This window comes from Chiloscyllium punctatum, chromosome 11, assembly GCF_047496795.1.
Source record: "Chiloscyllium punctatum isolate Juve2018m chromosome 11, sChiPun1.3, whole genome shotgun sequence".
In the NCBI taxonomy this organism is placed as follows: domain Eukaryota; kingdom Metazoa; phylum Chordata; class Chondrichthyes; order Orectolobiformes; family Hemiscylliidae; genus Chiloscyllium; species Chiloscyllium punctatum.
In genome coordinates, this window is record NC_092749.1 from 9,634,327 (window position 1) to 9,659,587 (window position 25,261).

Consider the following 25,261-nt stretch of genomic DNA (forward strand, 5'->3'; position numbering starts at 1 on the left):
TTCTCCTCCAGTATTGGACAAATCAGACAGTAAATTGGCAACAGGTCCCACGCATATCAACTTCTTACATCCCATTTCTCCTCTGCTGCAACTTCAGTTTCATTTCCATAAGCTAAACCATGTGAAGCGGCTGATCTTGTGATTTTTGCATTTGTGCTGAATAATTTTTACAGCCTTGTGACTCTGTTACCCTGATACAATTGCCTGCTAGATCTATTCATTGAGCAAGGAATAAAACTGTTGTATGAAGCTCCACTCTGTTACTGTGACATTGCATCCAGTATCACATTGAGTCCAGTGAGTGGAGAATTAACCAGTGCAGAAAGATCTTTTAGGTAATCATCCTCATAACAGAGGGTGCCATTTGACATGGTGCCTGCTGTACATTTAAGTCCATGTCAGTCTCTTGCTGATGCAATGTTCGATTGAGAGGAACTTTCAGATCTTCTGTGGCTAATGATTGGTCTGTCTTCCTAACAGCTTAGCCTCAGGCCAACGGTCGCAGAGTTACAAGCCCGGCGCATTCTGCGTTTTAACGAGTATGTGGAAGTGACAGAAGCCCAGGACTATGATCGGCGAGCTGACAAGCCCTGGACCCGGCTGACACCTGCTGATAAGGTGAGAACCTCCAGCACTTTCCCAATTGACACTGTTCAGCTGCCAGAACTGGTGGAGCATGGGCATCCCAGAGGTAGGGGGGAGGCCGTGGAGGGGTTTGATCACAGATGAGAAATTTAAAATTGAGACTGTCCAAACTGGGAGCCATTTTGGACCAATAAAGATTCCAAAGCCTCAGTATCCTCCTAACTCCCCTCCAATATTTCACCTCATTGTCTGCTCTGTTTTGGGGGCTCTTTCCTAACATGGTTTCTGTGGCATTTCAAGGTGATGCTTATTAAGGGGAGCATTTGCACAAACCCGAGTAAAGCCTGGTTTCAATGTCACTGACTTGACCTCCCCAGGTGTATTGAGGAGGTTGCTGCAAACTGTGGGCTGCTCTCTTGTCTGTCTCCACTCCACTTAACCCTCTAAATTCAAGACCTGCTCCAGACATTGCAGTTCCTAATCCAGGCTGGCATTCTGGTGTTTTACTGAGGAGTGAGCACTGCAGCATTGGAGACCCCACCTTCCAGATATGAGATAGAGGCTCTTCCTGGGTGAACATAAGAGATGGAAAAGCACTTTATTTTGAAAAAGGATGACAGTTCTCCCAGTGTTCTGTTTGATTATATAGATATCTCCCTCAAATATCTGGCTGGTATGGCAGTGACTACCCTTTGAATGTGCTCCACTGAATGGGAAATCTATGGGGGGGGGGGGGGGTAGGCAGAGCTCGTAGTTTAATTCTGGCTGTCGCTTAGTGCACAGGGAATTAATCTTCGTCAATTGTAGATTCCCCAGCACAAGGAAGACTGCAGAGCAAGATCCCAAATCTGTCCGTGGTGGCCAGGGTCCGGTAACAGGACACAAGCCATCAAAGTTGGCGTTTGGCTTGTGTAGCCTGCCTTACTGCAGAAGCAGGGATAAACCATAGCCCAGCATGTGGGTTGGTGGTTCTAATCGCTGCAGGTTAACACTGTCAGACCGCTCTCCACCCGGGGGCCGGAGAGTGGGTGGAGAGCTGCCAGTCACAGAAAAACAGCTGAATTGTTAACCTCCAACAAAAACCTAGTGCTGGAGAAACTCATCCACTGGAGAGAGTTGGGGGCGGGGGAACAGCGCCGACGTTTCCGGTCCAGAACTGAGTTTCTCCAGCAATTTCTGGTTTTGTTTCAGATCTTCAGCATCCACAGTTCTTTTTGTTTTGATTGAATTGTTGATCTGATGATGGTCAGTCGTGTGACATCTCTCTCTCTCTCTCTCTCTCTCTGTATTTCCTCCTTCGGCTTACAAAGGCTGCAATACGGAAAGAACTGAATGAATTCAAAAGCCGGGAAATGGAAGTGCATGAAGAAAGCCGACATCTAACGAGGTAAGCTCGCTTTCGCTCCATCTCTCTCTCTCTCTCTCCCCTGTCACCCCATCCCCTCATCTCTCTCTCTCTGTCTCTCTCTCCCCTGTCACCCCATCCCCTCATCTCTCTCTCTCTCTCTCTCTCCCTGTTTGATCTGTTCCTAGCCTCTTCCTCTTGTCCTACCGCCTCACCCCCCCGCCTGACTCTGTCATAAATTCTGCTGTTGTTCCGAATGCCTGGCGTTGCTGTTGTAAATGCTGCATTATGACATTGGATCCCTCCCACGTTCCCCCGACTCCCTCCCTCGGTCAGCCACGGGAGGTGCAGCTGCTGATATTCCCCAGCACCGCTCAGGCAGCAATTACCACCTCCCCCTCACTCTGAGCCCCTGAGGACATGAGTCACTTACAGAGTACTTGAGCATCCTACAGTGAGCTCAGTCTTCTCCCAAATGTCAGGCTTTGTACCCTCTGCTGTTTGGGAGCACTAACTGAATTACTCAGGTCATACAGCACTGAGCTATAACAAGCAGGAACCAACTAGAATAAAAACAAAATAAATAGTAGTCCCTTCGTCACCACCTTCTCTCTCTCTAGAACATCTGTCCTCTGTAGTTCTGGGTGTCAATTTGCTTATTTTTGCAAGCTTTTAAAAGATTTTGCAACACTAGCGGGTGCTGTGTAATTGCGAATTGCTGCTGTCGATGCCAATTGAAATTTGGACCCTGTTTCCTGCCTGCAGGTTCCACCGGCCATGAAGTAACCAAGGCTCAGGGAGAGAGACTGAAATTGTCGAGGATTGAAGACGGTGCATGAGGCTACACCAGATGTGTTCTGTGCACCTTCCCTGCCAAGAGGCAGATGTTCAACAGAGGGCTGACCATGCAACAACAACAAAACCATCACACACACAAAAAAAGTTTTAATATCTAAGTAATTTTTTTAAAAAGATTCTTTCTCTGTGGAGGCAGGCTGGCTTCTTTTGTTGAGGTGAGAAGAAATGAGGACTATGTTGATGTAATGGCGATTGGGGGTTAGGTAGAGAGTCGGTGATGGTGGGGGAAATGAATCCCAGATAAAGGGGAACGTTTTTTAAAGCTTTCCAGCAAAACGAATGTCATTCCCTCCTTGCTGCCAATGTGTCAGGCAGCTGACCAGTCAGTACTGTGGTGCTTTGTTGTTGTGTTCTCCTGTGTCCAGAACTATGGTCAGGGTGTTGTCTCCCTGCCATTAACAAGCTGTTCTCTGCTACCCTCTTGTTCTGGAGGAGGCAAACTGATTCTGTAAAGGGGGAACCTATTCCTTCATGTAACTACAGCAAATGACTGCTATTAGCTGTTCAAAACTGCACAGAAAGCTGTCCTGATGGTAGCTCCAAACCATACACCGCTCATATTCTGCATAAAAAAAAACACATTGAACTAAAAAGAAGCCTCTATTGTGTGTCTGTGGTGTTACTGGTTTCTCCTCTTACACCCCCCCCTCCCCTCTCCCCTCCCCTCCCCTCCCCTCCACTCCACCCCCCCCAACCCTCTGCTAATTTTCTAAGCCGGTAATACTTATTTGTGGGATGTGCGGTGACCGCTTTAGTTGCCAATGTCTGTAACAGAAGAAAATCTCTATTTTATTGTGTCAAGTGGGACATTTTAAGATGGGCATGAATTGACTGCTCAATGAGCTTAATGAGAGCGAGGCCTGATGCAGACAAGAATGGAGCTGTAGAGAGGCAGGTCAATGATGGTCAGTAACTCTTTCTCACTGGGGGAGGAAGGCGAGCTGGCACTGGGACCACAGGAAATGGAACCTAGATTCTAACCACATATTTAACTTTGAATGATGGAGATCAGACTAGATTCAAGTGGATTAGAGCCATTGGCCATAGATTTTTTTCTTTTCACCCTCAACCCAACTTTCACCTTAGCTCCCTCTGCCTCCAAAATGTACTTATTCAATTGGAAAGGGGTTGGGGGCTAGCTGGACAAGTTGCCCTTGCTCCTGCAGAGCGTTTGGTAGTCTTTTTTATTGAGACCTTAAGGGCACCTTGACAAAACGTGTAACCATGTCCTCTCATTGTTTTGCAATGGCCTGACTGGTCACGTTTCCCCACTCCCCTCACTTCCCCAGGGTGTCTTCACTCACTGCCCCAGATTACAGGGTAGTAAATGACGGTGATCTTTGAACCAGAAATCACCCCAAGACACTCATGCCTGAAAATGAAGGCTTTTGATCTGGGGAAACAAAGTTGGAGAGCCTTCAGGTGAAAGGCTGATAGAAAGACAGTTAATGAGCTACAATCAAAACTCACCATGTCTTACTACAGAGTGGGGAGCTGGCTATTCTCAAACCTTGCCATTGTACCAAAGCACACTCCAGCCATTGTCCATCCAATTGACTCGCTTTCTCGTTAGTTCATCAATTTAGTCTGTCAAGTTTTATCAAAATGGAGAGGGGAGAGATTTGGTATCTGCTTTGTACTTTCTGTCTCCACTCTTGCATTTGTTATTTCTAACCCTGGACGGAAGACTTGGAATTGAGAAGGACCGAATTTTTTTTTTCCCCAAATGGCTTGTGATATTCAGCCTTTTTTTTTATTAGAACACGAAGATTCATGTTCAGTACAGGAGAAACCATGGTGATTTGTGGTCAGGCAGGAGGGACAAATGTGAAAAAGGGCAAAGGCTTTGCTAACAAGGGTTGACTGGGGAGACTGCTCAGGAGAATGTTTATTTTAATCAGTTGTAGTGGGATACCAGAGTTACAATGGGGATGGCAATTGGCTATCTGCTGTTGAAATGCAACTTTCCTGTGAATCCACTGAAGAGAAGTAAGAGAGTAAACGATTCCACATCATTGAAAGAGTGTAAACTGATTGTGAATTTAAAATACTTATGTAAACTGAGAGCTGGAAAAGAGGAAACGTTGATATATGATGAAGTTTATACCCAGTATGCTGTCACATGTTGGTACATGATGCTGTGGACATCTAGTACGCTGCCAGATGAACTGTCCTATGTTGTACTACATCCAGAGCTATTTGATCTTGCCTCCAATATCTGCCGTGCTTGTCCACTCTCTTCATTACAACCTGCTGACTCTGGGAACAGTAACTCCTTTATCCCCTGCCCTCAGCTATCGGCTCCTCCTTATGTTGCCAGAGGAGATGGAGACCCATTCTTTCATGTTTACTATTACCCTCCTTCCCTGTAGGGAAGCACGGCTAGAAGAATGGCAGCAGCCTCCTGCCATATCCTGGAATACCTTTTTTTTATTATTAAGAGGTTTGAAAAGCAAACTAAAATGTAAGCGAAAACAATGCTCCAACTTAATTCTGAATGTTTTACTTGCAGAAGGTTGCAACCTATTCTGCAAGGATGAAATCACCCACCCATTTTAGTTTGAAGATTACCTGATCAACATTTCTCTCTCTTGCAACCCCCTTTCTTCCCCCCTGCCCCCCCAACCCTATGTTTTTTAGTTCCCAGAATACTTGGGTTGGTTAGCTCAGTTGGCTGGTTTGTGATGGCAACAGCATAAGTTCAGTTCCCATCACTGGCTGAGGTTACCATGAAGGATCCTCCTTCACAACCTCTCCCCTTACCTGAGGCACAGTGATCCTCAGGGTAAAACCACCATGACCCATCCCTCTCTGAGATAACAGCCTCTGATGACTTTACCTTACTTAACCACCCAAATTAACCTCTCATTTCATTTGAGGCGGTGTTTCAGGCAAGAAGACTGTATGGCGATGTCTAAACAGAAGTTCCAGGAAAACTAGACAGTTTTGTTTTCCCCCAGTTGTCCTGCACAACAGACAAGACTGGCAGCTGCTAAAGAAATTTTTATTGTTCTCAAATTTTGTTCTGTCCTTCGTCTTATAGACGGAGGGATCTCTACGGTTGTACAACACCTGAATGTAAATTTGATTTATAAATTCTATTGGTTGTAAATAACTGGAAAAAAAAGAATGTATGCTGTCTAGAATCGGCAAGTAATTCTACAAACTCTGTTTTATTTTGTAAAGTGTTGCAATATATATTCTATATATTTTCAAAAAAGTATCCCCAAGTCTCGCTTTTGTTTTAAATGCTGTGCTTTGTTCCTGTAATATTTCTACAGCGAACCCAGGTTACTTGTGTGTGTTTCTATGTTCTTAAAAGTTCCTACATTATACAATCTCTCTTTTAGGAGTATTTAATGTGACATTGTTATTAGCTAACTTGTTTTTCATCACTGAGCACAGTTCTGAAGTGCCTTAGTTACATGTTTTGGCTGACTCGTTCTGTAACCTGTCAAAATTTCTTTAATAAAATTCCATCAAGTGCTCATGCCCCTTGCCTCATTCAGCAATTATCTTTTTATTTTGATGCCGGTACTTGAGCGGTCTGGTGGACTGATCATAAGTCCAGAGTACGTGTTTAAGAACAAATTGACATTGACATTCAGCACACCCCAGAGCTTTACAGGCAATGAAATGCATTTCAAGTGTAGTCCCTTTTGGAACACAGGAAAATAGAGCAGCTAATCAATGCATAGCAAGATCCCAAAAAGGGTTACATGATAAACCACCAGGTATTTTGGGTTAAGGGCTGTCTGAGCTCCCACATTTCCCCTTCTTTGAATGAATCTGTTATCTTCTAGTCCTACAGGCGCAATGGCCTGTGTCTGAAAGACACATGCCTGCAATCAGGCAGTTCTGCATTCCACTAAAGGTAAGATTGCACAGCCCTGGAGTTAGAATGAGCACATATGTTTTTTTTCTGCACTTCTCCTCACTTGGAGTAAATGTCCCATAGAGCACACCTGTGACTTTGTGTGAGTACTGGAAATTTAAACCTGGATCAACTCTACAGAGATCATGACTGTACCAACATTGCTCACAACAGCAGCAGTGTTCACCAGTAACATTACACAACAGTAGTGTTCACCAATGTACCAACATGGCTCACGATTCTAACTCTGCTCACCACTGTCCAAAGTTTGAACACAATTGACTGTCCCAGCCTATTCAGCCTTTCCCTGCAGCTCAACCTCTCCAGCCCTGGCAATGTCATTGTAAACCTTTTCTGAACCCTTTCAAGTTTCACAACATCCTTCCAAAAGTTAACAAATTCAAATGAACTGTAAACAGTATGTCTCTCCTGTAGAGTTTGTAACAAAGAAAAAGTCATTGACCCATGTTATACTTGTGGAGGTGCTAAATAACCCTATCTAGCTCTAAGGGCGAAGATTGGATCCTTGGTCAGAAGGGTAGAACTAATTGATCATTTGAAATTGACTCCATGACCAGAACTCCTCTCATCTTTGAAAAGCTTGATATATATCTGACACCTTGCCACAATGTGCTAAGGGTTTAATACAACAGCCAGGTTGCAGACCTTAGTCTGGATCAATTTAGACCATAACATCGAAAGACCCCATAGGAGCAGAATTAAGCCATTGGGCCCATTGAGTTTGCTCTGCCATTTGGCCATGGCTGATCTGTTCTTCGACCCATTGTCTTGTCTTCTCCCTGTTACCATAGATTCCCTTATTAATCAAGAACTGATCTACCTTTGTCTTAAACATACTCAATGACTTGGCCTCCATTGTCCTCTGCGGTAATGGTTCCATAGAATCACCATCCTCTGGCTAAAGAAATTTCTTTGCCTCTCAGTTCCAAAGGGTCATCCCTTCACAATGAGGCTGTGCCCTTGGATCCTCGTCTCTCCTACAAATGAAAATATCTCCTCATCATCTTTATCCAGGCCTCTTGGTATTCTGTAAGTTTCAATCAGATCCCCCCGCCCCCTTATCCTTCTAAACTCCTCAACTGCTCCTTACGTGACAACCCCTTCATCTCCAGGATCATTCTTGTAAACCTCCTCTGGACCCCCTTCTCCACCAAAACACCAGCACATCCTTCCTTAGATATGGGGTCAAAACTGTTCACAATATTCCAAATGCGATCTGACTGGAGCCTTAAACAGTCTCAGCAGTACATCCTTGCTCGTAGTCTAGCCTGAATGTAACATCGGAACAGAGACAGTCAGACTTCGGATCAATAGCTTGATCTGCCTCAATGCTGAATAAGCCTTCTTGAAACCTAATATCGATAGAAAAGCCACATATTCCCAAAGAAGTGGACCCATTCCTGTCTATAAACATCATCTTGCTCTGTCAGCACCAACCTTGAAGAAATTTTGCAACAACCTGCTTTTAGACATCAGCTTTCTGGGATCTGACAATCATGTGAATTCAAAGCCATATCTTTGTTGTCGAAGTTATTCTTTTTTTCCCCTTTGTAAATATCATCACCCTTTTCAGTAACATTATTACACACCTCTGGTGCTTGAATTCAGTGATCATGGCTCAAATGTAGAGACCCTACCACTGCACCACAGAGGTCTTTGCCTTCCTCGTATGCCTGTGGGTTTGCATGTGTGATGAGAACCATTCCCTGGGACTGAATGCAGCATTACACCGTATTTCTGATTTCATTCCACAAACCGGGGTTTACAGGAAGCACACCAAACGCTGTTTCAGAAGGTGGAAACACAAATCAATACACCTTTGTCTATGTACAAAAGGTAAGAAAAGTAGAGTTCGATTTACTCCACTCCCTTGTCAGTAACATAAACATGATCGTGTGTGTCTTGTCTTAGAGAATATAAAGGTGAATAAATCTCTGGGACCTGATCTAATGTATCCCAGAACATTGTGGGAAATAAGGGAGGAAACTATGAGACCCCTTGCAGAAATATTTGCATCATCTATAACTATGGGTGAGGTGCCCAATGACTGGAGGGTGGCAAATGTTGTACCTTTGGTTAAGATTCAATTCAATTCAATAAATTCAATTCATTTCAAGGAAAGTTGTAAGGAGAAATCGGGGAACTATAGACCTGTGAGTCTGACTTCGGTTGTGGGTAAATTGTTGGAGGTGATTCTAAAAGATATGGACATTTAGTGTGGCAAAAATTGATTAGGGATAGTCAGCTTGGTTGTGCAAGGAAAATTGTTTCTCATAAACTTGACTGAGTTTTTTGAGAAAGTTACAAAGAAGATTGTTATTGGCAGGGTGGTGGATGGTGTTTATTTGGATTTTAGTAAAGGCTTTGACAATGTTCTGCATTGTAGACTAATTCGTAAAGTTAGGTCACATAGGATTCAGGGTGAGTTTGCCAATTGAATACAAAATTGGCTTAACATCAGGAGGCAGAGAGTAATGGCAGAGGGTTGCTTTTTGGACTGAGGGCCTGTGACCAGTAGTGTTCCACAGGGATCTGCTCTGGGTCCTCTTTTGTTTGTCATGTATTTAATGATTTGGATGAGAATACAGAAGGCATGATTAATACATTTGCAGATGACACCAAAATTGGTGACAGAGTAGAGAGAGAAGAAGGTTTCCTAAGATTACAAAGGGATCCATGAGGTGCCACTATTTCAGAAGGATGGTAAGGACAAGCCAAGGAACTATAGACCGGCAACCTTGATGGCGGTGGTGGACAAGTTGTTGGAGGGAATCCTAAGGGAGAGGAGGTACACTTATTTGGAAAGGCAAGGACGGATTAGGGATAATTAACATAGCTTTGTGCATGGGAAATCATGTCTCACAAACTGATTGAGTTTTTTGAAAAAGTAACAAAGAGGACTGATGAGGGCAGAGTAGTAGATGTGATCTATATGGACATCAGTAAGGCTTTTGACAAGGTACTCCATGGGAGACTGGTGAGCAAGGTTAGGTCTTATGGGATACAGGGAGAACTAGCCTCTTGGATACAAAACTGGCTCAAAAGTAGAAAACAAAGGTGGTGGTGGAGGGTTGTTTTTCAGATTGGAGGCCTGTGACCAGTGGAGTGTCACAAGGATCGGTGCTGGGTCCACGACTTTTCTTCATTTATATAAATGATTTGGATGTAAGCGTAAGAGGTATAGTTACTAAGTTTGCAGTTGACACAAAAATTGGAGGTGTAGTGGACAGTGAAGAGGGTTACCTCAGATTGCAACAGGATCTTGACCAGATGGGCCAATGGGCTGAGGGGTGGCAGATGGAGTTTAATTTAGATAAATGCGAGGTGCTGCATTTTGGGAAAGCAAATCTTAGCAGGACTTATACACTTAATGGTAAGATCCTAGGGAGTGTTGCTGAAAAAAGAGACTTTGAAGTGCAGGTTGATAGATCCTTGAAAGTGGAGTCTCAGGTAGATAGGTTAGTGAAGAAGGCATTTGGTATGCTTGCCATTATTGTCAGTTCATTGAGTATAGGATTGGGAGGTCACGTTGCAGCTGTACAGGACATTGGTTAGGCCACTATTGGCAGACTGTTCAATTCTCATCTCCCTGCTCTAGGAAGGATGTTGTGAAACTTGAAGGGGTTCAGAAAAGATTTACAAGGATGTTGCCAGGATTGGAGGATTTGAGCTACAGGGAGAGGCTGAATAGGCTGGGGTTGTTTTCCCTCGTGCATCGGAGGTTGTGGGGTCACCTTATAGAGGTTTACAAAATCATGAGGGGTATGAATAGGATAAATACACAGTCTTTTCCCTGGGGTGGGGGAGTCCAGAACTAGAGGGCATAGGTTTCGGGTGAGAGGAGAAAGATATAAAAAAGACCTAAGGGGCAACATTTTCACACAGAGGGTGGTGCGTGTATGGAATGAGCTGCCAGAGGAAGTGGTGAAGGCTGGTACAATTGCAAGATTTAAAAGGCATCTGGATGAGTATGTGAATAGGAAGGGTGTAGAGGGATACGGGCCAAATGCTGGCAAATAGGACTAGATTAATTTCGGATATCTGATCAACATGGATGAGTTGTACCGAAGAGTCTATTTCCATGCTGTATATCTCTATGACTCCATGACTGTTGTTGGATATTGTCCATATGGATTCTGGAAGGCATTTGAAAAGGTGTCATGTGAAAGATTATTTGCAAACTTAAGGGTGCAGGGAATGATAGGTAATCTTCTGACAGGCTGGTAATTGCCTTTTTTCTAGGATGGGGGATTTTAAGTAAAGGAGGCACATTCTTAAGGTGAGAGGAGAGAGATTTATAAAAGACATGAGGGGCAATTTTTTTTACATAGAGTGTGATTCGTATGTGGAATGAACTTCCTGAGAAAGTGGTGGATGTGGGTACAATTACAATGTTTAATAGACATTTGCAAAGATACATGAACAGGAAAGGTTTGGAAGGATATGGGCCAGGAGCAGGCATGTGAGATTAGTTTAGTTTGGGATTATGTTTGACACCGGCTAGTTGGACCGAAGAGTCTGTTTCTATGCTGTATGACTCTATGACCATGTGAGGACTGTAGAATGACTTTCTGTAGAGGACATTAGCGAGCCAGACAGGTTTTTATGACAACTGATTATGGTTTAATGGTTACTGTTTCAATTCCAGATATTACAGATTAAAATTAGGTTCCCCAGCTTTCAGGTGAGCTTCTGTCCCTAAACCATTAGCCTGGACATCTGGTACAGTGACATTTTCACTGCGCCACTGTCTCTCTGACTGCTAGTGACATTGAAGATGATGTGCCACTAGGGTGGGATGGTAAATTTCAATGGAGCAACTGGTGTTTTCCATCCTTTCCTGTATAGCCGCTCTCTCACTCCCTCTGGCTTGTTGAAACTGATTTCTCTGTGGATCCTTCCCAAACTCCTGCCATAACAAGTTCCCTGGTTTTAAGGTGGTGCCAACTGGAAAGAGCCCGATCAGATCAATTGGCACCCAAGGGCGCTGAGACAAAAACAGAAATTGCTGGAAAAGCTCAGCAGGCCTGGCAACATCTGTGCAGAGAATTCAGAGTAAATGTTTTGGGTTTGAGGAAGGGTCACCAGATGTGAAACTTTAACTCTTGACTTCTCTTCACAGATGCTGCCAGCGCTGCTGAACCAGAGTTAACATTTTGGGTTCAGTGACCATCCCTCAGAACCCAAGGGTGCTGAGCTTCTCGATCATCTCCACCATCCCTCCACTGCATTATTGCATCATCAGGCAGCACCAGAACTGTAACCATGTGGCCTGGGAGATGGCAATCATTGTGTTGGAGTCTCTGCCATACAGTAAGGATCTTTAAGCTGGAATGTCTCTGCACAAGGACAGTCTGGGTCAGTGAAAGTAGGGATTCTTCTCAAATTGAGCTCTCCAGACTAAAGGAGGCCATCCTTTTAAGGATGGCCAACTCTCAACCAACAGATTGTGTCTACCCAAGGTTGGACAGTACCCGAAACATCATATTTTGTTGAATCTCCATTCTTTTCAGGGACATTTTGGCACAGGTCAGGTCAACAGCTCGGAATCCTGTCGCGAGTAACTCCTCAGACTGTCCATTATCAACCAGGCACATGTCAGGAGTGTGATGGAATACCCCCCACTTGCCTGGATGGATGCAGCTCCAACAACACTCAAGAGGCTTGACACCATCCAGGACAAAGTAGCCCATTTGATTGGCACCACATCCCCAAGCATCCATTCCCTCTAACATCAACACTCAACAGCAGCAGTGCGTACCAACCACAAGGTGCACTGCAAAAATTCACCAAAGATCCTCAAATCCACAATCACTTCCATCTAGAAGGACCAGGGCAGTAGATACACAGGGACATCACCAGCTGCAAGTTGCCTTCCAAGCCACTCACCATCCTGACGTCAGCTCATATGCATGTGGAGTCAGAGTCTGTAGGATTCAAAGGAGGATGAATCTCACCATCCTCTGTAAACAGGTACATTCAATACACCTATTGCTGTTCACTCACAACAATGTTAGTCTCAGATTACTACACTTTTAACCTAAAAGTGAAGGTCTTTCAGGGACTCACTTCAGTAGTTCACGGAAAACTGAACTTCCGTAATCAAACAGCAATTTCCAAAACCCCTAATCCTCTTCCTTGGCACTGCACAACAATCTGCCCAGATCTGGGAGAAGACTTCGTTCCACACAAATTTTTAAAATATTAATTACTTTAGAGTCTGGACGTTTTGTCTGCAATGAGAAATTTGTTCAGGACTTGTTGCCTTTTGTTTCATTTGATTTTCTAATGAGAAACTGACAATCCCTAAGTACACAACGAACAATAATAATTTGTATTTATGCAACACCTTCATGAAAACATTCATCTATGTGCTATTCACAAACATTACCAAAAAAAAATTACGTTGTCCCACTTAAAGAAACAGTGGCAATTATAATCAAGATCATGGTTAATGAGGGAAGCATAAGACACAACAGAGTGGTGGAGAAGGATAGAGAGCTCATTAGAATTCTGAGTGTGTGTCTCAAGCAGAGGAAGATACAGTCACCAATGAAAAGTAGAGATACAGACTAGGATTACAGAAAAGCTTTGATATTGGATTGTTCTAGGGCTATTACAGAGATAGAGAGGGGCATGGTAGCTTTGAAAGCAAGAATGAAGATGGATCTAAAGGCATTTTCTCTGAACACTAAATGATCCTGTTCAAACTTTGCATCTTTTTTGAATTACAAGTGAGCCTATAGTTCCCTGTTGCTTTCTTGCTGGTGTGGTGCAAATTCATGAAATATTAATTCAAAACTTGGGTTCTAAAGTCAACTGAACCATGTATCGCTTTATGTTTGAGTTGTGTTTCTATGTTGTATGAGTTAAAAAAGGAAATTCTAATGCCAGGCTGTCTTAAGTTTTGTTAATATTCTTCTAAATTCAATTTTTAAAAAGAAAATCTTCGAGCTGATGAGTCCAATGATTTAGCAACACATATAGAAGAAACAGAAGTTGCTAGAAAAGCTCAGGAGGTCTGGCAGCATCTGTGCAGAGAATTCAGAGTTAATGTTTTGGGTTTGAGGAAGGGTCACCAGATGTGAAACTTTAACTCTTGACTTCTCTTCACAGATGCTGCCAGCACTGCTGAACCTTTACAGCAATTTCTGTTTTTGTTTCTGATTTACAGCATCAGTTCCTTTTTCAAAATAAAGGGGTATTAAAAGGCAACCAGATTATCTTTCGACAAAGCCAAGTTTCACTCTGAAATCTGACTTGTCCAGTATCACCGCCAGCTGAGATTGTAGCAATGGAAAGTTCAATGTAATTGATTGAAAATTGTCACTATTGTGTTTGTCCTGATGGGTGAAAGATTAAAACCTTCAGCAGCACATCGTTCTTTTCAACAAGCTTTGAGGAAGCAAGTTTTAAAGTTGAGGCAATGCAGGGGTAGGAGATGGTGTGAGCCAGTGAGCAGAGGGTGATTCAGAGTTTGAGCAAGATACGACAACAATAGCAGAATTTTGGATGAGTTCAAGTTCATGGAGGGAAAATGGTGGAAGCTGAAAATCTGGCCCTGAATGCATAGGGATAACCCAGAAATGTAGTTAACACTTTGATCGTAGTTAACACTTTGATCAAGTATAAATTAGTGGCTCATCACTGGGTTCCTTTCAGCTGCAACCTTTCTCATTATTCCAGACACATTACAGTGCCCAGCAAAGAAAAGTTCTTTATCTTTCTTAACTATCTTATTGCTGTTCAGCCTTTCCTATTCATTTATGTTTGGGACATTGACAGTAGACAGAGCATTTATGACTTGTCTCTTATGGTCTTTGAGAAGGTGGTGGTGAGCTTCATTCTTGAACTACTACAGTCATAATGGTGTACTGTAGATAAGCACACTGAGTTACTAAGCACTTCCAGAACTGTTATTTAGTAATAATGGAGAGGCAGTGATATCGTTTTCAGCAAGAATGCTGTGTGACCTCGGGAAGAACTTAAAGGTGGTGATGTCCTCACTTGTTTGTAGCTCGTGCACAACATGGGTTTGGGAGTTGGTGTTCGAGGAGTTGTGATGAGTTGCTCCCGTGATTTATATATGACAGACTTGAGATTGAGGCCAGGGTCGACCAGACCTACACTTGCCAATTCCGTGGGCTACACACTGAATCACAAGTGGAGTTGTGGACTGAGTGACAGCAGATTGTCTGAATGATGTGTCCATGATTAGCAAGACTTCAACAGGCTCTGATTGAGAATTCATAGTGTGGTAATTTAAGTGGGAAGAGTGCACTGATAGTCTTACCCCATTGCTCCACAAACCATCACAAAATGTATGAATATGTAAAACCCCAGTGAACTCACTAATTTGTATGACCGACAACTATTTAGAATAAAAGCAATTCACACCAGGTTTCGTCACTAACAGAAAAATAACTTTATTTATTGTAATGCAGTTAACTTTAATGAGAAAAGAGAAAGTGATTTCTAATCTACTGCTATGCTACTTAAACTACACCCCTGCAAAACCCCAAATACATTCAGTAAATTGGGATAAAGACAGACAAAAAGATTAACATCAATACTATGGCTGCAAAAATAATATAGAGCTGGGAAACAAAATTCTAAAGACCAAAGCCTCAGATGAAGAAGTGGGAAGTTATTTTCTCTGTCCTTTTATTTTGATGAGGAGGATTTTCCTCTCTCAGACGGTAGTGAATCTGTGGAATTCTTTACTGTGGAGGCTGGGTCATTGAACATATTGAAGACTGAGATAGTTTATTAAACAGGAAAGGATTCAAGAATTAAGGAGAAACGGTAGGAAAGTAGAGTTGAGGGTTATCAGATCAGCCCTGATCTAACTGAATGGCAGAGCAAATGTGAAAAGCTGAATGACCCATTTGTGCTCTGAGTTCTTGTGGTCCAGTTTTATCAATGAAGACATGCTGTTGACTGCAGGCTGAGAGTTGATCTTAATTCAACGGTTGATGGGTAGACTTGGCTCTGTTGTTCTTAAAATTCTTTCTTGTAAGATTTATCAGTTTTTCTGTGTTTGCCCCACTCAGGGTACTACAGTGAGTTAGGGAGAGAGAGAGAGAGAGAGAGAGAGAGAGAGAGAGAGAGAGAGAGAGAGAGAGAGAGAGCAAGAAGGATCCTTTTTATCTGCAGGTTCTGGATGCCTTTATCACCTTGCTGCTTTGGCGCTTATAGCTTTCAAACAATTCCACAGCTCAACGAGAGGGCAGTGATGAGGCGAAAATACCTTCACTCAAAAAGATCCTCAGTGTTGCTGGGTCTCAAATTCTCTCCCTCACTGCTTCAAAAGATGATATTATACTGGGCAACTCAAATAAATATCCAGTACTTCATTTTCATAAGTTTCTCAACTCTCGCTGCACTGCAGCTGTCTAACTTACATTTCAGTTGATACTCCCAGTTGTGATCTCTTACAACATGTCCACTGTATCTTCCAGCCTCAGTACATCCCAATATATTTTCGAGCCAACAAAGTATGTTTTGAATGTTGTTACTGCTGTGATTGCACTAGGAGACATAAAGTTAAGAAGATAGTGAGATCCAAGACTGGAATAGTTTAGGAAGCTCCAGTGACCATATTGTCACTGCGCCCTTCACACTAAATGCAGTTATTAGCCTGGGACACCCCACTCTATACTACCTACCTCCTTTTAACCACAAAGAAAGAAAAATACACTGTGTGTGTGTGAGAGGGAGGGAGAGAGACAAAGCAGAGTAAAGAGTCAGAGAAATAAACAACATGGAGACAAATAAGAATGTGGCTCCGATCTCTGATTATATACCATGCTGCAAGAAATTGACCACTAATGCATTAACAAAAAACAAAGAAGATTTACAGCCCAGGAACAGGCCCTTCGGCCTTCCAAGCCTGAGGTGATCCAAATCCACTGTCTAAATCTATCGCCCAATTCCTAAGCATCTGTATCCCTCTGCTCCCCAACTACTCATGCATCTGTACAGACACACCTTAAATGAATCTACCGTGCCTGCCTATACTGCAATGCGTTCTAGGCACCCACCACCCTCTGTTAAAGTACTTGCTGCGTATATGCCCCTTAAACTTTCCACCTCTTGCCTTGAATGCGTGACCTCTCATTATTGAATCCCTTATCCAGGAAAAAGCTTATCTTTATCTACCCTTTCCACACCCTTCATGATTTTGTAGACCTCAATCAGGTCCCCTCTCAATCTCCTCTTTTCCATTGAAAACAGTCCTAACCTACTCAACCTTTCTTCATAGCTAGCACTTTCCATACCAGGCAACATCCTTGTAAACCTTCTCTGCACCCTCTCCAAAGCGTCCACATCCTTTTGGTAATGTGGCGACCAGAATTGTACACAGTATTCTAAATGCAGCTGAACCAAAGTCTTGTACAATTTTAACGTGACCTGCCAGCTCTTATACTCAATACCCCATCCAATGAAGGTAAGCATACCATATGCCTTCTTGACCACTCTATCCACCTGTGCAGCCACCTTCAGGGTACAATGGACCTGAACTCCCAGATCTCTTTGCCCATCACCTTTTCCCAAGGCTCTTCCATTTACAGTATAGTTGCCTCTAGAATTAGACTTCCCAAAATGCATCACCTCATATCTGCCTGGATTGAACTCCATCTGCCACTTCTCCGCCCAACTCTCCAGTCTATCTGTACCCTCCTGTATTCTTTGACAGTCCCCTATGCTTTCTGCTACTCCACCAATCTTTGTGTCATCTTCAAACTTACTGATCAGACCAATAATGTCCTACTCCAGATCACTTATGTACATTACAAACAACATTCATGTATATTACAAACACAGTTTCCTGTGGAACACCACTGGTCACCTTTCTTCATTTCGAGAAACTCCCTTCTACTATTGCTCTCTGTCTCCTGTTGCTCAACTAGTTCTTTAACCACCTAGCTAGAACACCATGTGACTTCACTTTCTTCATTAGTTTACCATGGGGAACCTTATCAAATGGCTGACTAAAGTCCATGTATATGACATCTACAGCCTTTCCTTCATCTATCAACTTGGTGTCTTCCTCAAAGAGCTCTATTAAGTTCGTGAGGCATGATCTACCCTGCACAAAACCATGGTACCTTTCACTGATAAACCCATTCTTTTCCAAATATAAATATATTTTATCCCTCACTACCTTCTCCAGAAACTTTCCCACCACTGACATCAGGCTCACTGGTCTGTAGTTACCTGGACTATCCCTACTAACGTTCTTGTACATGAGCAACATTAAAGATGCATCCCCATTGAGAGTCACTGTCCAGCAGAGACACTATCATACCACCACTGGTGGATGGGTGTAGTGACAATGTGGCATGTTTCCACGTGTAAATGTGGATGTCAGAATTTACAAAGAGGAAATATAAACATTCACAGGAATATTTCTCTTTACACTAAGGATTGAATAACACCCACATTCAGTACTCTGTGAATTCTTTTCCTCTAATGCCACTCCTCTTTGAAAGTATTCATTAATTACATGCAATATCACAAGCCTGATTGTTCTATAATCAAAATAAATTGCATTTTAATAACCCTAGTGTCCTCAGAACACTGCAAGACACTCCAGAGCCAATTAAGTTTTTGAATGCAGTCACTGTGGTAACGTTGGGAAGGCTGACAGCCAATCTGTACCCAGCAAGATTCCACAAAGAACAACGAGCTAGTTAATCAGTATTGGTGGCTTTGCACTTGAGAGAGATCAAGACTAAGACATCTTTGCTCTGTCCTTCAAGGTATGCTAATGCATCTTTCATCAGAAAAAAAAGCATATGGGTCCTTGTTGGAGAAGTTAACAACTAACCTGAGAGATTTCAAGTCTGATGATGTGGAACTCAGTGTGTTGTCTTCAGTGCAATATCGAAATGCCATCTTAAATCAGCTGCTGGAAGCCACAGCCAGATCATTCTGACTCAGCTTAATGAACAAACATTAGATCTGAGTCAGTAACTATTATGTTTCATCATCACACATTATGTAGAATTAAAAGCTAGACTTTGTTTATATCTTTGTAGCTAGGCACTAGCTTCCACTCTGTCTTGTAGGTAAAAACAATGACTGCAGATGCTGGAAACCAGATTCTGGATTAGTGGTGCTGGAAGAGCACAGCAGTTCAGGCAGCATCCGAGGAGCAGTAAAATCAACGTTTCGGGCAAAAGCCCTTCATCAGAAATACAGGATGAAAGGCTTTTGCCCGAAATGTTGATTTTACTGCTCCTCGGATGCTGCCTGAACTGCTGTGCTCTTCCAGCACCACTAATCCAGAATCCACTTTGTCTTATATTGACTGCACTGACAGCTTATGCTCCCGGTGCTGAGCTTATACTACCCCCTGGTGTCAGAAACCTACATTGCAAAGAGTAGTCAAGCTGCCAATATCGTAATTCTCTCTCCACCAATATCTTTTAATCGGACATTGCATCAGCAAGTCGCAAACTTTCGCCATATAAGTACAGCCTTTATGTAAACAGTGCAATATTTGGCATGGAGTGTTTGATTGGACAGTATGGAGTATTATGTTCCATGATGGTCATACTGGACAAGTCACATCTCAAGAGTGAGACCTGACTGATTATGATGTTCTGAAGAAGAATCACTAGACTCAAAACTTTTAATTGTTTTCTCTCCACAGAAGATGCCAGACCTGCTGAGTCGCTTCAACAATTTCTGCTTTAGTTTCACATCTCCAGCATCTGCAGCTCTTTGGTTGATATTATCTTGGTAAACTATGTGTTTTATTCACCATTGTGGTCAATCATTGAACAAATTTACAAGAGGCTGCCAATGTACTTTTAACAATGAGCATAAAAAAGTAATTGTCCAATTGGGGATAAACCATTAGCTGTATGAAAGCATACAAAAACTACAAAATTAATTCATTGCAAATATCAGGGGAGATTCAAACATTTGACCCCAACAATAACCTCAGAGATGCTCAAACTTCAGGAAACAGACAGACAAACAAGGGGACAGACAAGGGACAGGAGTAGGCTTTTCAGTCCTTCGAGTCTGGTTTCATTTAATAAAACCAGAGCTGATCTGAATTTAACCTCAATTCCACATTCCTGCATATCCTCAATAATCTTTCATCCCTGGGTCATCAAGAATCTATGTTTGCCTTAAAAATATTTCAAGATTCTGCATCCACTAAGTTTTCAGGAAGGAAATTATAAAAACTCATAATTCTGAGAGAAATGCTTTTTTTTGTTGCTTCTCTATTTTCACTGGGTAACCCCTTGTTTGTAAACCATGACCCCCTAATTCTAGACTTTTCCAAAAGAGGAAACATCCTTTCAACATCCACCCAGTAAAGTCTCCTTAGGATTTAATTTGTTTCAAAGGATTCAGCTGCTCTCGCCACACCATGAGATCCACAATCACTGCCACAGGTTGTCACGTGCACATCCTCAAGCTCTCTCTCCAACAACACTGTTTCACACTGTGGATTTGGAACTGCCCTGTCCCCCAGTTCCACTTCATCCTCCGGCTCATTCACCGCACGAACAAGAAACCTTTTCTTTTCCTTTCAGGCATCTGGAACCTCTGGAACCTTCCTCCCCTTCCCTCTGACTTCATCCCCTATGACTCCCTCAACCCCACCTCCTGTGGTGTATTTATTACCTTACATCTGACCTTCTGCTCTCAGGTGCTAAATACTCTGTCCTCAGCAGAGGCCTTAGTTTTATCCCTCTGTGTCCCCACCTTAATGAATTAAGGGTACAACATGATGTTGAACTCTTCTTCCATTGCCTTGGTACCCATTTCTTTGGACAAGAGTCCTCTCCCTGTCCCATAGACCCCTTCACTCAACTCCAACTCTCTCCCTTCACCTGGACCCTTCCCTCTGGCCTTTTACCTGCACTCGACCTGTTCATTGAGAACTGTTGACATGACATTGGTCGCCTCAGTTTCTCTACCCCCATCCCCCAATCCTTACCCAATGCAACCTGTCTCCCTCCGAACTGACTGCACTCCATGCTCTCAGATCCAACCCTGACTTTGTCATTAAACCTGCCAATAAGGGTGGTACTATTGTAGTCTGGCATACTGACCGCTACATTGTAGAGACTGAGCTCCAGCTCTCTGATATCTCCTTCTATCTTCCCCAGACCACGGTTCCGCAGTTATACATCAGGCTACCATATCCACAATGGCCACTAACCCCATTTCATCTGGTGATCTCCTGTCACTGATAGACCCCAGTCCTTCACTTCTACTTTCCAGCCAAAATCTACAAACAAGGCTGCGGGGACAGACCCAGTGTTTCTGCGTGCTCCTGCCACACAGAACTCATCTCCTCCGACCTCAACTCGGTTTTTTCACCCCTTCTCCAGTCCCGGCCCACTTACATCTGCGATTCCTCTGAGACTTTACACCGGTTTCAGAATTTCCAGTTTGTGGGCTCCAGCTGCCTCCCTGTTAGCATGGACAGGCAATCCCTTTACACATCTATCCCCCATCAGAATGGTCTCAGGGCTCTCTGCTTCTTCCTGGAACAAAGGCCTGAAATGTCCGCGCCCACCACCAGCCTCCTCCGCTTGGCTGAGTTTGTCCTCACCCTCAACAACTTCTCTTTTGATTCCTCTCACTTTCTTCCAGTCAGAGGAACGGCCACAGGTCTCCGCATGGACTCCAGATGTGCCTGTCTTTATGAGGTGTACGTGGAATATTCTTGTTCCAGTCCTATTCTAGCCCCAACCTACAATCCTTTTTATGATCAGTGAGTTATATCATCAGTGCAGTTTCCCTCTCTAGCCTGGAATTGGAAAAGTTTATCAATATCACTTCCAATTTTCACACTGCTGTCATCTTCACCCGGCCCATCTCTGACTTCGCCCTCCCTCGACATCTATATTTCTATTTCTGGGGATAGACTGGCCACTAATATTTACTACAAACCAACAGACTTCCACAGCTATCTGGAGTATACATCCTCGCACCCTGCTTCCTGTGACGACTCTCTCCCGTTCTCCCAGTTTCTCTGTCTACATTGCATCTGTTCTGTTGATGCCAACTTCGACAAGGGGGCTCCGAAATCTCTGCCTTCTTCTTCAACCAAAGATTCCTCAGCACTGTAGTTGACAGGGCCCTCAGCCACATCCGACTGATCTCCTGCACTGCAGCCCTCACTAACTCCCTTCCTCCCGCAGCAGTGTTAGGGTTCCCCTTGTTTTCACCTGCCATTCCCACCAGTATTCACATCCAAAGGATCATTAACCACCATTTCCACCACCTCCAACAGAATGCCACCATCAGATAAATAGAGCCCTTCCTTCCCTTGTCAGCCTTCTGCAAGGATCGCACCCCCCAGGACACTCTGGTCCACTCCTCTTTCATCACCAACACACCCCACCAGCCCCATGGCACCTTCCTCTGCAACCGCTGAAGGCGCAACATCTGCCCATTTACTTTCTCCTTCCTCAGTATGGAGTTAGTACCTGAAACATCAACTCTCCTGCTCTTCTGACGCTGCCTGACCTGCTGTGCTTTTCCAGTACCACACATTTAGACTCCCTCCTCAGTATCCAAGGGCCCAAACACACATTCCCAGTAAATCAGCACTTTACCTGCACGGCTCACAATATTGTCTCCTCTACATTGGGGAAACGAAGCATAGACTGGGTGACCACTTCACAGAACATCTAAGTTCTGTCTGCAAAAAAGACACTGTGCTTCTAGTTGTCTGCCACTTCAACACACCACCATGTTACCCAGACAACGATGTTGTCTCAGGTTTGCTGAAGTGCTCCAGCGAAGCTCAGTACATGTGAAAGAACAACATCACATTTTCCATTTGGGAACTCTACAGCCTTCAGGACTCAATATCAAGTTCAACAATTTTAGGACTGGAGGCACCTTCTTCCACGTCCTTACCCCAACACACCAGGCCTTGTTATCACATGGTCTGCTATTACACACTACCCATTGTTAGCCACTAATTGTCGCCATTAGCAACCATTCAATCACCTTTGCTGACCGTTGTCCTTTCCTTTGTCTGTGCAACTGTTCTTCTCTCTTTCTGGGTTCTATCCCCACCTTTTGTTTGCTCCTTACCCCCTCCCCAAACCCTATCTTCTGCATAAAAAACATTTTCCTAGCTACCATCAGAAGCATCACTGAACTTGAAATGTTAACATTGATTTTACTCCGCAGATTCTGTCAGACCTGCTGGTATTTTCTAGCACGTTTTCTTTTTGTTCCAAAGGATTCAGGCCTGGTTTGTCTAGCCTTTCATAAAGCAATCCACTCATTCCAGATATTAGTCCAGTAAATACGAACTGCTGACAATGCATTAACTTCCTCCCTAAGTACAGTGACTATTATTGTACACTACTGCAGATATAGTCTCACCAATGCTCTGTATAACTGAAGCATAATCTCCTTACTCTTGCATTCAATTCCCCTTGCAATAAACTATAACGTTCCATCAGCTTTCTGGATTATTTTCTGCACCTGCATGGAATCCTTCTGTGACTCAAGCTCTAGGACACCCAGATTTCTCTGCACATCAGAGCTCTGCAACATCTCACAATTTATTTTAAGTGCTTATTTTCTGCCAAAATTTGACAATTTCATGCTTTCCCATTTGCAGATCTTTGCCCACTAAATCAATGCATATCCCTTTGTAAGCTCATTTCCTCTTCACAACATACGTCGATTCGCCTGCTCCTCGGATGCTGCCTGACCTGCTGCGCTTTTCCAGCAACACATTTTTCAGCTCTGATCTCCAGCATCTGCAGTCCTCACTTTCTCCTTCACAACACACTTTCCTACCTTTGTGTCAACAGCAAATTTAGCAGCCAAGCCTTCAGTCCCTTAATGCAAATCATTTATATAAAATGTAAAAAAGAGCACTGGTCCCAATGCACACCACTTGTGATAACCTGCCAGCCTGAAAGAGACCAATTTATTCCTACTGTCAGCTTCCTGTTTGTCTTAACGTATTCCCATTTCACCACCGTGCCTCTGCCACTCCTTTTATCTGTAGCTCTCCCTACACCCACCCCCAGTCCTGAAGAAGGTTATACCCAAAATGTTGACTTCTCTACCTCCTGATGCTGCGTGGCTTGCTGTATTCTTCCAGCCTCCTGCCTGTCTACTTTGGATTCCAGTAGTTAGAGTTCTGTTTTGTTTCTAATCTTCTACCTTTGCCAAGGTTACCTTTCTACAGCAGGAGCTTTTAATTTCTGCAATAACTTTTGATATATTACATTGTCAAATGTCTTCTCAAAGTTTCAACACAATACAATACATTCCCTTTGAACCACAAGTTAGTTCTTCAAAGAAATGTAATAAAACAAATATTTTCCCGTTGACAAAACCATACTGGCCCCGGTCTGATTACCTTGAACTTATCCAAAAGCACTATTATCATTGCCATTAACATTTTCCCTATGACCAATGTTAAGCTAACTGGCCTGTTACCTGCTTTCTTCCTCTCTCCCTTTTTAAATAAATGAGTTACATTAGTTAATTTATAAATGAAAGGAACCTTCCCCAAATCTACTGAATTTTGAATAATTAAAACCACACATTAACAACCTGAACACCTGCTTCTTTTAAGATCCTAGGATGAAATCCATCAGGGTTAAAATCAACGAGGTAAAAACAATGACTGCAGATGCTGGAAACCAGATTCTGGATTAGTGGTGCTGGAAGAGCACAGCAGTTCAGGCAGCATCCAAGTAGCTTCGAAATCGACGTTTCGGGCCATCAGGACCCAGGGACTTATCTCAGTTCTAGAACTTTACTCTGTACCATGGATGGCATGGTGGCTCAGTGGTTAGCACAGCTGCTTCACAGCACTAGGGACCCACATTTGATTTCACCCTCAGGTGACTAACTGTGTGGAGTTTGCACATTCTCCCAGTGTCTGTATGGGTTTCCTCTGGGTGCTCGGGTTTCCTCTCACAGTCCCAAAGATGTGCAAGTTAGGTGGGTTGGCCAAGCTAAATTGTGCATAACGTTCAGGGATGTGTAGGTTAGGTGGAATAAACATAGGAAATGCAGGGCTGCAGGGCTATTTTTTTGGGGGGAGGGGGGGGTTCCCTTCAGAGGGTCAGTATTGACCTGGTGGGCCAAATGGCTTGCTTCCAGTCTGTAGAGATTCTATGAACAGGATTCCCCAAAGGCTGTGAACAATCACTTCAATCGTACTTAACGATTATCACTCTTCTTCACTTTGCTCCTACCAGTTCCCTGATAATTGTAAGTTTCTGGAGCTCCTCCCTCCCCCGAATTCCAGAAGATTCTGTTTTGAACCCCGTGTTGTCCCTTTCCTGGAAAACCGCAAACGGAAACAGCGAATAAATATAATCAGTTGTTTGCTGAATTTTAAACAAGATTAAAAACAGGAGAGGACACATTCTTCAACACCAGGGACTCAGTGAAAACGACTAAGAAGCTCGGAGGTCAAAGAGACACTCCTCCAGTATCCCAACATGCTTCACTATTCTAGCCAATCAGAGCCCAGAACTCTGCAGGCGGTCCTCCAGTATCCCAACATGCTTCACTATTCTAGCCAATCAGAGCCCAGGACTCTGCAGGCG

At 43.4% G+C, this 25,261-nt stretch overlaps 1 protein-coding gene and 1 long non-coding RNA gene across 4 annotated transcripts in view; one reads left to right on the forward strand and one right to left on the reverse strand.

Annotated features, from left to right (window-relative positions):
- The window catches only part of phactr2 (phosphatase and actin regulator 2), a 131,092-nt gene extending 124,814 nt beyond the window's left edge, over positions 1–6,278 (forward strand). For all 3 annotated transcript variants that reach the window (XM_072580261.1, XM_072580262.1, XM_072580260.1), the window contains 3 exons: positions 481–618; positions 1,896–1,972; positions 2,696–6,278. In XM_072580261.1, coding sequence (XP_072436362.1) covers positions 481–618; positions 1,896–1,972; positions 2,696–2,711 — 231 coding nt within the window. In that variant the 3' untranslated portion in view covers positions 2,712–6,278. The remainder of the gene's footprint in view (positions 1–480; positions 619–1,895; positions 1,973–2,695) is intronic.
- LOC140482719 (uncharacterized) lies at positions 613–25,095 on the reverse strand. Its single transcript, XR_011961779.1, has 3 exons — positions 24,905–25,095; positions 16,088–18,629; positions 613–1,896 (listed from the first exon to the last, which is right to left on the reverse strand). It is a non-coding gene; the product is annotated as an uncharacterized lncRNA (long non-coding RNA).
- Positions 25,096–25,261: the final 166 nt, after the last annotated feature.